Below are 12,125 nucleotides of genomic sequence, written 5' to 3' on the forward strand. Positions count from 1 at the left end.
TCTTCTCAAGTGTGATGCCCGGGGGGGGCACTCGATCTGAAAACGACCATACGTTCGGCCCAAAATTTGGCTTCTAAAATCGGACCCTTACAGTGCAGTGAATTTGCATGAAAAATCATACCCTTACAGTGCACTTTTTCAAAATTTCTCGCCCGTAAGGGCGAAAGTTTTGCAATTTTCCAAGAAAATGTGGAATTTTTCCTCCAAAATTGACCAATTTTGTGCCAATTTTACCAAAAAATTGGCCTTTTATCACAATTTCCTACCCTTACAGTGCAGTTTAGTGTAGTTTTGTAATTTCCCACCCTTACAGTGCACTAGCTGAACTATGAAAAACCTACCCTTAAGGGCCGAACGTCTGGTAGGTCATTTTACCTTGAGTGCCCCCCCCCCCGGGGTGTGATGTAAGTTTGATGTTCTCTCAAGTGTGATGTCCTCTCAAGTGTGATGTTCTCTCAAGTGTGATGTTCTTTCAAGTGTTATGTCCTTCCTCTCAAGTGTGATGTTCTCTCAAGTGTGATGTCCTCTCAAGTGTGGTGTTCTCTCAAGTGTGATGTAAGTGTGATGTAGTGTGATGTTCTATCAAGTGTGATGTCCTCTCAAGTGTGGTGTTCTCTCAAGTGTGATGTTCTTTCAAGTGTGATGTCCTTCCTCTCAAGTGTGATGTTCTCTCAAGTGTGATGTAAGTGTGATGTTCTCTCAAGTGTGATGTTCTATCAAGTGTGATGTCCTCTCAAGTGTGGTGTTCTCTCAAGTGTGATGTTCTTTCAAGTGTGATGTCCTTCCTCTCAAGTGTGATGTTCTCTCAAGTGTGATGTTCTCTCAAGTGTGATGTTCTCTCAAGTGTGATGTAAGTGTGATGTTCTCTCAAGTGTGATGTCCTCTCAAGTGTGATGTTCTCTCAAGTGTGATGTCCTCTCAAGTGTGATGTTCTCTCAAGTGTGATGTAAGTGTGTTGTTCTCTCAAGTGTGATGTTCTTTCAAGTGTGATGTCCTTCCTCTCAAGTGTGATGTTCTCTCAAGTGTGATGTTCTCTCAAGTGTGATGTAAGTGTGATGTTCTCTCAAGTGTGATGTCCTCTCAAGTGTGATGTTCTCTCGAGTGTGATGTTCTTTCAAGTGTGATGTCCTTCCTCTCAAGTGTGATGTTCTCTCAAGTGTGATGTAAGTGTGATGTTCTCTCAAGTGTGATGTTCTCTCAAGTGTGATGTCCTCTCAAGTGTGGTGGTGTTCTCTCAAGTGTGATGTTCTCTCAAGTGTGATGTTCTCTCAAGTGTAATGTCCTCTCAAGTGTGATGTTCTCTCAAGTGTGATGTTCTCTCAAGTGTGATGTTCTCTCAAGTGTGATGTTCTCTCAAGTGTGATGTTCTCTCAAGTGTGATGTTCTCTCTTCACTTCGAAATTCCATTTCTAAGATGCAGTATTCCGGGGCTGACAAGTGTTCGGCATTTATCTATTATACTCATTTCAAACTCGTTAATTTAATTTGGTACGTCATCAGTTATGGAGCATTTCCAAGTCTCAATCGAAAATTTGGAGCATTATCCGTTATTTCAAGACTAGGATCAGAACTTTCTTCTGAAGATTCGTTTTTCTGTGTATCGGCCAAGGGTTTCGTCGCGAGGCATGAAGTCACATTGTACTTTAAGTCGCAGATCCAAATGTCATTAAACCTAGAATCATGATCATCTAAAAGTGACATCAACAGTTCGTGTTCCGCATTAGCCATTCGTAAAGTATCTGTCAGTAAAGTAGCAAGAAAATTCAATATGGCATGACTGCAACCAACGATGTAAAAATAATAGATAACCAACTTGCCTTGATTCTCAAAAAACATCGTGTTACGGTTGTAAAAATATTAATGACATTTTGCATCGTAAAAAGTGCAATTAAATAAAAGCTTGCTTCATTTGCAACCTTCTATTGGACAGAATCGATCACGTGATGTATATTTTTCCAAAATTTGGGTTAGAAAAAGTGTATTTTCCTATAGGCAGCCTCACAGAAGGAATTTTTTAGTTAGATATTATTGTTCTATAAACATTCATCTGTTTATTTTATATCAGGCAACCTTCATGCACTTTTCATTCGTGAGATATCGCACTTCAAATCACACATATATTTTTCAGATAACAACATTTTATGAGCGTTTATTTATCCAGATGAAGATTAAGTGGTATCAGGCCGATCCGTAGTCAATTTGTCTAAAGATTGGTACCTTTATCTTTTGAAAACAATTCCGAAATTTGCAGTAAATAACAATTCAAATTTTCTATCAATTCAGTGGATGTTAAAAAGTGTGTCAAAATCTAGCTAAAAGCATAACACGCACTGCACGCAGAGCTTTTTAAAGGAGTGCTTATTTCAATAGGAAAACAATGGTTGTTCTCTTGGGAGAAGTGCCTTCTAGAGGTAGTTGGTTATCTATTATTTTTACATCGTTGCTGCAACCTTCAGATAACAGCTGCGTGATTTGTGAAACGATGTGTTGTGTGCGATTGCCTTTCCCATCTCTTCTCCGTTTTGCATGCGTGGTCTCTCGTTGTCCTTGAGGACAAAGCTAGAACATCAATTGTTTTCTGAAACAATGAAAATACAATGATCGCTCTTCATCGTTTTATGAGTCGTTTATCCAGTGTATAATAAATCTTTGGTTTGATGTTCTCTCTTCTATTTCATAACTTGCAAAACTAACTATCCACAAGGGACAATAAAAATACAAATATACAAAATAAACGAAAATTCCTCAGGGAGTAAAACATAAGTATCGTTATCTAGAGAATAATGCCGCAAAAATAAGTCGTTATAAATTATTATTGTCATGATATGAAAAATGTACAAAAGAAAAATAATATTGAATTGCAATGAATTAACTTCATCACTGATAGGGAAGAAAACCATAGACAGCCTACTTTCAACACAAAAAGTTTCAGCCTCAATTTCAACCTAAATTTTCAGATAGGAGGGTACCTCGTTTTTTAGTTTTAAGGGGTATCCACTGGTAGAGGGACGTTTTTTCTTTGATTTTCGAAAAACATCCTACCCATAGGGTAAACTTTTTACAATTTTCTCTCTAAGAGCTAAAAACTTTCCAGAAAATTATAACTTTTCCGACTTTTAAGGAGACTTATTTAAAATTTTCTAAGTTTCACAACCCTTAGAGGGACTTTTTGAAGGAAAAAGACGCACATACGTCATCCACACATACCAAGCACCCATTTATGCCTAATTACTCCCCCCTCCCGGGCTAGTCATCGTTGCTTGACATTCAAGGGTCACTTTAAGACTTTGAGTGTGAGTGAGCCGCCAATAACAACATGTTTTGAGGAAGACCATTTGAATAGGAATTCTTCAAAATGAAAAAGAAATATTTAAACGCGATGAAGATTGATTTTAGTCCGTCCAGTTCTCAACTTCCTTTGATAGAAAATTGTATCTCAACATTCCAAAATTAGTCTGGTGATTATAATAGTATTATAATAATCGATTTCGAAACGATGGTATGTGCCGCGCAAAAGCTGCTTGTCAAAATCGTACCCTTACAGTGCAGTTAAATATGGCTGATAGGGTACCCTTTCAGTACTTTTCTTGCGATTTACCCAACCCTTAGAGTACGCACTATATTTCTCGGCTGTAATTATGCGTTAAAGAAGAAGCTTAGGAAATTTTCTGTTTCAAAGAAAAACTGAGAAAATTATTTTTGTCAGTTGTAATTATCAGACAATAGAAACTTTTTCAAATAAACGAGAAGTAAAAACCTTCTCAGTTTTTCTGGAATATTCGCAGGCTTTAATTTTTGCGGTTTTGCTTTTTTTTGGACAAATTTTTTTCATTTTCCTGGGGATTTTTCCATTTTTTTTTGATAAAATTGGAAAAAAAATTGTATTTAGTAGGAATCAACTTTTGCAGTTTTAAACTCGCAAAATTTTTCGCGGGCTCAAATTTTAGCGATTCTGACGAAAAACCGTAAAAAACGCTAAAATTAATTTCTGGGAAAATTAGTTCCAATAAGGAAGTCTTGCTCATTTTGGCCTCCTATATACTTCGTTCTTATAAAAAACGTTAAGAAATTGAATAAAATCATACCCAGTATCCCATTTGAAATGGACAACTCCAATGTTACTGAATGAATATGTCTCATGTAATTTTAGTCCGTTGCAACCTTCAAGGTAGCCATTCAATTCTTCGATTGCTGTTATGATTAGTTGTCTGTCACTGCTGCTGACTATAAAAGAAAAAATAAATATATTGTATATAACTCCTCTACCGTAAGTTGGTCTAATATCGACATCCCTCTCGTCTAATTCCGACACCCTTTTTTAGAGACAGGAATGATATGAAAATTTGAATCACTGATTGAAAAAAGGATTATTCTTCTGTGACCACTAAGCCAAGAAAAACAGTTTCAACCTTTCTATCAATTTCGGCTGATAAAAGGTGTGTCGGAATTAGAGGAGGGATGTCGACATTAGACGATATTCCTAGGTAAAGTTTGAGATTGAGATTAAAATTTAAAAACCAAAATAACTTGCATAAATTTGCTTTTACTCACCAATCTAATTAAATTCCGGTGTTTTTTTAATCGATTTTTTTGCGATTGTGCGTAAATTCGAACGTTAATCCAGGTATTCGGATTTGAAGATCCGAGCGTATATGCGTATTTACTAGTCAAAACCTCTCACAGCAAAATCCTTATAAAAATCCCTTGTCTGGAAGCCTTTTGTTTCTTTCCTTTCTTTCTTAGTTGAACTTGCGTTAATAAATTAGTTTGTTTTGCTCACTTTTTGATCATGTGATTAAATCTTAAACCAATCCCAAGGAAAGTACTTGGGAACTTGATCAAAAACTGAGCAAATAGATTTTCACCTTTGATAATAACCAACGCATTTGGATATTTTAAGCTGGGAACAAAAAAAATTGTATATCCATTTTAACTTTTATCCCGCCCAGGCTGTGAGACAGGTGGTGTGTATAAATGCTTTTGAGTTGAATATGTTTAATATGAATATTGATATGTTATGCGACAACAGAGTTATTCATACTATACAGTGAACTCCAGAAATTTTTACGATGTTAGAATTTGATAATATAGTCAGAGTTGACCGAATGATAGAGAAAATGACTTGAGTTAACCAGTCGTAATGAAATGGCCAAACTTCGATTGTAAGAAAAAGTTTTTTTACAATCTTACCTTATGATAAAATATAAGCTTGTAGCGGAATTTAACAAAAAGTTCAAGTTCAGTTCAGAATGCAAAATTGAGTAACTACATAAAACAAGGGTCTTTTATATTTTAAAACACAAACTATTATAACAGGCTTCCGCTTGTTATAACTAGCGGTCGCCTGCTTTTTAGCTGCAGTTGATCGAATAGAACTAATTTGTTTGGATCTTCCACAGTCGAAGTCCGTGTTTATAAATTTCGATTTATTTAAGTGCTAGGAAAAATGTCAAGTATTCAAGCGTGCCACTAAATCTTTGGATAATTCACCATTTAATAGCCCTGAAAACTCTTTAGCTGATTTCGGGGAATATTGGCAGTTGTAAAGCCTCCCAACGTTTCTTAAAACTGCATAACTGATACGAGAGAATATCCCAGCTGGCCCAAAACGTTCTTTCAACGTTTATCTAATTATCACAACGTCCATATAACGTTGGATGGATGATGAAAAAACGTTGTTTGCCAGCCGGGATGTATACATACATTACATACTCCACCCCCCATGAACGGACTTTTTCTGGAAGAGCCCAATTCACCATTTAATAGCCCTGAAAACTTCAGCTGATTTCGGGGAATATTGGCAGTTGTAAAGCCTCTCAACGTTTCATAAAACTGCATATATAACTAATACAAGAGAATATGAATACATACATGAAGAGTCAATCTTGTATGGGAAGTGAACTGTTCCTGATCCACCCCAGAGTCTTATGTTTGTTCCCACTCCTCTTTTACGTTGTTGGTCGGTTAATTTCATTTCTTCACCTTTGTAACCTAAAGAGACGTACCGAAAAATTTATAGTATTTTAGAAAATCGAGAATTCGCTCAAAAATTGTAAACAACTCGACAATTTATATAATGCTTTAAAACTTAAAGTTTTATTTTAAAATTGAGCAAAAGCTTTTCGATTAAAAATTATCTTCAGTGCTCTATATAAGCGATGTTAAAAATTGGAAATCAAAAGCGTTACAATTTATGTGTTTAAAAGCAATTAAAGGGACATTACAGCACTGTATGCAGCGGAAACAAAATCAAAACAAATGTCACATGCCAAATAAAAAACAAACTAATTATGGCTAATTTTGATTGTTCAATTGTTTTACAAGTTTGTTTTGGACACATGATTTAATTGTTCTCTTTAATGCCATGTAGTTTGCGTAATTTTTACATTTTACTACTTTTATGTCCCTTTAAATGTAGTAAAAAATTGGATAAAAGATCGAAATCTTTAATCGAAAAGCTTTTGCTCAATTTAAAAAAAATAAAACTTTGTTGTTTTTTTACGTTGAATTTAACTTTTGGAATGGCAAAATTTCAAATTAGCTTTATATCTTACTCCGGGAACAATAAAACTAAAAATTAAACGAAAAGGTCGTGTTCAGACCTGAAAGTTTAAGTTTAAGGTTTAAGTAGTACTTTGTTGGTATGGAATTCAATTATAATCACTTTTTTTTTGTCATCATCGATTGGCGATCTCGAGGAATCTCCTTTCCTAACTTGAAATCATGTCATTTTCTCTCTTGAGATACTTTGAAACAAAAAAGATTTCAGGGAATCCCTTTGCAAAACACTAATTCGTGTTCGTTGAAGCCATTACTGCTAGAGATGCTCCGAGCGTCTCTAAGTCATAAATGTCACGTTCTTTTTTCTTCATTTACAAAAGGAGCATGCTTTTCACTCACAAATTCTGATTTCGTCTATATTCAGAAAACTGTAACAAAATCGTAAAAACTTTTTTTTTAAACCAGAGGGTGATTCCTTTTTAAACTTTGGTTTAATTAATGAGAAGCGTGCCGTTAAATACAAAAGGAATATAAAAGAAACATGTAGACCTAATTGCTTTAAACCACGTCTGAACACGACCAAAAGGTTTCGAAGTAACACAGTAAACGCAGTGGAAATTAAAACGGAAAATTAAATGCTCGTGTCCCCTTCTGGTTTAATTCCCACGGGATTTTTTTCATCAATTTTATTGTACTGTTTTAACGTTGTAAATATTATCGCTACGCACCTATTTTTATTAAATCTTTTTGACATTTTCTTTGTTTTATTCCCTATAGAATTTTTTCCTTTGTTCATTAGAATTTTTTATTTCTCGCTTTTGATTTACGCATCACTGATTTTGTAGCATTTAAAAATGTGTTAACGCTTGTGCAATATCATACCTGATGAAGTTCTGAAAATAGAACGAAATATCGAAACAAACTGTGTTGATTTTACTTTTTTGTTCACTCACTTACTCCTAGCCTGGATATCCAGACCGTAAACTATTTCACCGTCTAGTTTTTCTTAATATTTTGTCTCTGGTTTACGGTCTGGTCGAAGTAACTCGTCTACAGGGATATCTGTCCCTGCATATGCGAGTGTCTCTTATTGGTCAGTACGCGCCCAGTCACTGAGCAGAATTTTCGCGGGGTTTGTGATATTTTTCGATGCGCGCGCATAATTTATGGAAAAAGCTGATCTTGCAAAAAAAGATAAACAAATGAAAATGAAAACGCAGGTTCATTTCTAAACAAAATGGCTGATGGAATGTGGCTGACGGTTGGATGTGGTTTAAAGTAGTTTTGAAAGTTTATTAAGTTTGTAAAAGAGGTTTTATGGTAAGTAATTATGTGTGTCTGCCTGGGTTTCCACAGTTTTGAGATTCTGTCAACAAGGGTTTACTCACAGACTGTGTCATTCAAAACTGTATCAGACTTTTTTAGTTGCACCAGACTCTAAAATTTTAGAAACTTTGTATATTGAGGTAAGAGTGTTTTTTTCTGAAAGTTCGAGTCTGGATACCCAGGCTAACTTACTCCGGGAATGTATAGAATTTTAACTCTGAGCTTTAACTTAAGATTTAGGAGTTTAGGATCTCAGACTGGAAAATCCCTCAAAGATAATTCAAAAAGGCTGAGAATAAAGCCATGAAGCCAGTAAAAGTCTCCAAAGTCAGAAATCAAACATCGATCATTAGAAATAGTAAGCCAGCTGGTACACAACGTTGTTTCAACGCCTATATAACGTTCACAACGTCCATATAGCGTTAGATGAACGTTAAAACAACGTTGTGTGCCAGTTGGGAACTTACCCACTTCAGCATTTATCTCATCTTCCGTCATTCCTAAAATAAACGAAAGGTGATATAACAGATGTAGTATCTTTAGTATTTAACCAGTATATTTAGATTCCAAGTAGGCATACAACGTTGTTTTTAACGTTTATCTAACGTTCACAACGTCCATATAACGTTAGATGAACGTTGAATAACGTTGTGTGCCAGCTGGGTTATGTATCAGTTGGGAATGAAGATTCCGTATCCTTGTCAGAAAAAGAGAATCCCCTGCAATGTGAATCTCTGCGTAAGAAATTTACATTCTTTAAACAGTGGCAGGCATGTATTTTATATATTTGATCAAAAGAGACTTATACTAATAAAACCTCGTTAATTTTTGCTCTAAGATCGAGGATGAAAAAGATTATTGCAACATAGGAACACTCTTAGAAAATTATCAAGAAACTTACCACTAAAATCCCTCTTCAATTTTTCTCTGTCATCAAATTCGATTTCTGGTTCAGTTGGAGGCTCCCCGTCACCATCTTCTTCCATCGTGTCTTCGTCAGATAAAAGCTCAAAAGACTCCTCTTCGTCGGACAAAAGTTCGACAGGCCCATCATCTTCATCAAGGTCTTCCACATCGGCAAGCTCAATTGGAGGCATCTCACCATCATTCATTGCATCATTGGAATCATCGGCAAGATTGAGAGGAGGTTCTGCGTCTTCGTCGTTAACTCTGATGTTTTCGTCTGCTTTTTTCTCAGCAACAACATCTTTAAGTTCTTTGACTTCATGTCGAAGGTCAGATATCAGTTTTTCTAGAAGCAAATGATGATTTGGTTTTAGTATATCGATTGCATGTGAAAAAGTTCTATGTATCCCGTCAACTTACCATATTAATTTACATCATTGAACAACTTTAAACAGACCAAATCAACTTATAAAAACTATTTTTCTCCCCATTTAGATAACGTTTTAGGGTGTTATGGAGGTTTAAAAAGTGAAAAATTGCTAACCTAAATATTGAAGCCCCCACTCGAAATGGCTGGCCAGGACCTACGAGGTTATAATGATTACTTCTACTAAAGTAAGTGGAACATCAACCATATCAACACTTGGGTGAGTTAGGGCGTGTCTAGATTTTTTAAATCAAAAATCCCGAATCCGCGACCAATAGCACCCATTCTTATGGATTCACTTATGGATTTTTAGATTACCTATACCATAAGGTTTCAGGACCTGGTTGTTACGTAATTAAATGTCAACCTAAAAATTAATTATTAAAGAAAGTGTGAATTATGACGTCATAAATCGTAAATTAGCTCTAACTCTATAAGTACATGTCGAATTTTTGTCAAATTTGGACCAAAGATGCATCTTAATGGTGTCAAACTTTCCAATGAAAAATCTTTTGAAAATTTTGATGACGTCAGCAAAAATTGCAAAAAATCGAAAAAAAAAATTTTTTCAAAAAGTTACATTTCGGTTAGATGCATCTTTGGTTCAAATTTGGGAAAGATTGGACATCTATTTTTAATTTTATAGCGTTTATACGATTCATGACGTCACCAAATTCAATCAAATTATGACGTCATGATTACAATTTCTTTAATTATAAATTTTTAGAGAGATATTTAATTAGGTAACAACCCAGTTCATAAACTTCAAGGTATAGAGGTACTTTGGAGCCCTAAGTGGTTCTCTGAATCTGGCTGCTATTGGTAGCGAAAACTTAGGGTAAACTGTTAGGTTTTTGAGACTTGCCCTAAGTCACTCGAGCAGTGACCCAATGAATATTTGAAACCTAGCGGGGTAGCCAAATAAAAAACCACCGAGCTTAAATTCATTGAGATAATTCACTGGGGTGAGTGAAATTTTGACCGTGATAGAAAAAAATATTTTTCGATTTTGACAAGCTTGCCCGAATTAATACGATTATTGACCATTGTAAGACAAAAAGATTTTCAGGTTTTGATCGGACTAATTCATTTCAATTGATAATTATGGCCATGTTTACTCATTGTCTCACTGGGGCTCAAATTTGGGACATTATTTGGCAGACCTTTCACCTGGTCACCTGGTTACGTGTGTGTTCAAACTGAAATATAAAATTTGAACAAATACGTCCAATGAAAAAAGAGAACAAAATGGCTGAAAAAGTACATGAACTAAGTATCAAAGGAAGTGAATGAAAATGATAAGTATAATTGAGAACTAGAAAAATAATTGAGTATTAGAAAAATATGAAATAAAAACTTAAAGCCACTGTGGAACGTGGAACAAAAGCAAAAGAAAGAAAAAACTCGCCAGCTAACCTGAGATTGAAAGCTGTAAGCAGAGAGCAGTACATAGGGTGTGTGTAGACTAACACCAAGTGTATGAAGATTGACCAAAAATAATTTATGAAAAAATTAATAAATTATGACAAAAAGTGAGTAGATCTGAAGATGCTCTACCATAGAGTAGGGAGAAAATTTATCAATGAATAAATAAATTTTTGTTGTTTCTTGCCTGTGACCCATCCAAATACTCAAAGTTTTATAACAAAAAGTGAATTACATAATTATTGAATTGACATATATTGATATACAAAATACTGACCAAATGTAAATTTTACTGAAAATATGAAATATATTAAAAATGGTAGAAAATATGAGTAAAATACTGACCAAACTGAAAAAGGTAAACAAACATGATGAAACCAAAAGGAAACATGAAAAATGACAAACTGCAAAATGGTGAGAGTGCTGTGTGGGACTTGAGACTCTTCCAATTAAGGCTAACTGCCTTAACACTGACCTCCCCCCCCCTTACCGGGTCATTGATACAGGCAAGAAGTCAGCTCAGGTAAGTTATAGCATGTCTCAAAAACATGAAAATCACCATAATTTTCGAAGACCATTAGCCGGTGGAAAAGGAGCAAGCCAATCATTTAATACGACCCGCAAAAAAACAAAAAGTGCAGACCTCAAAACTTTTTTCTTAAATAACTCCAGTTTGGCTATGGTAGAAACATGAAATTTCGAATAAAGTTGCACATCATTAAAAGGATCATTTTGCAAAAAATATTTTTTGAATCTTTCTTGACGTGAGCACTATTTGCAAAATATTGTATTTTGATAATTTCTGCTGACAACAGCAAAATTTGAAAATTTTAAATTTTGCAAAAAAATCACTGTCCTTCTTTGGTAAAATGAAAGTCGAAACCTAACGAAATCACAATCTACATGCGGAAAGGACTCACATATCTCTGAGGTACGCAATTATTTGAAGAAAAAAAACATAAGACAGATATCATCGAGGATATCATTTACTTACTTATGTTTACCATAGATCGCCCGTTCATTTGTTGAATTGGTCCAAACAATAAAGTAAATAAGAGAAGGACTTTGATGCCCTTCATTTTGCACACACTTGCTGTATGATAATATCAATCGAATCTCATATACAGTTAACTTCTTCTCACTATCTTTTGGGTGAATGAGTATTTTTTCCTTACACGCATCAATTTAAGCACAACTTAATCCCACGTTTTAATTTTCCCCCTCCTTATCTCTGCTGGGTGCCCTAAAAAGAGCTTTCATTGTCAGCATTTCAAAATAAAACTAAATACTTAAATCCCACGCTATTGAAATGCTATAACTATCGAGGATAAAAAATCAAGCTTTAGGATATTAATCCTATCTATTGTGATTGTGTATGTATAATACTTCTTAGATTCAAAATACTCCAACGGGGGAATGGTTTGAGATTATATATTATGGCTCTAGTAATTAGCGAAGGTTAAGCATTTTCTATATTCATTCAGACTCCCCCTACAAGTGAATAAATACAGTCTATAATATAGTCCATAACATTCATTCT

The 12,125-nt window shown here is 34.9% G+C and overlaps 1 protein-coding gene across 2 annotated transcripts in view; it reads right to left on the reverse strand.

Moving 5' to 3' along the window:
• LOC136799559 (zinc metalloproteinase nas-14-like) overlaps nt 1-11,821 on the reverse strand; it is a 38,452-nt gene extending 26,631 nt beyond the window's left edge. For both annotated transcript variants that reach the window (XM_067056279.1, XM_067056278.1), the window contains exons 1-5: nt 11,580-11,821; nt 8,729-9,079; nt 8,295-8,327; nt 5,872-5,991; nt 4,086-4,224 (exon numbers count right to left, since the gene is read on the reverse strand). In XM_067056279.1, coding sequence (XP_066912380.1) covers nt 4,086-4,224; nt 5,872-5,991; nt 8,295-8,327; nt 8,729-9,079; nt 11,580-11,664 — 728 coding nt within the window. In that variant the 5' untranslated portion in view covers nt 11,665-11,821. The remainder of the gene's footprint in view (nt 1-4,085; nt 4,225-5,871; nt 5,992-8,294; nt 8,328-8,728; nt 9,080-11,579) is intronic.
• Nucleotides 11,822-12,125: the final 304 nt, after the last annotated feature.

Source organism: Clytia hemisphaerica, unplaced genomic scaffold (assembly GCF_902728285.1).
Source record: "Clytia hemisphaerica strain Z4C2 unplaced genomic scaffold, Clytia hemisphaerica genome assembly, whole genome shotgun sequence".
NCBI classification, from domain to species: Eukaryota; Metazoa; Cnidaria; class Hydrozoa; order Leptothecata; family Clytiidae; genus Clytia; species Clytia hemisphaerica.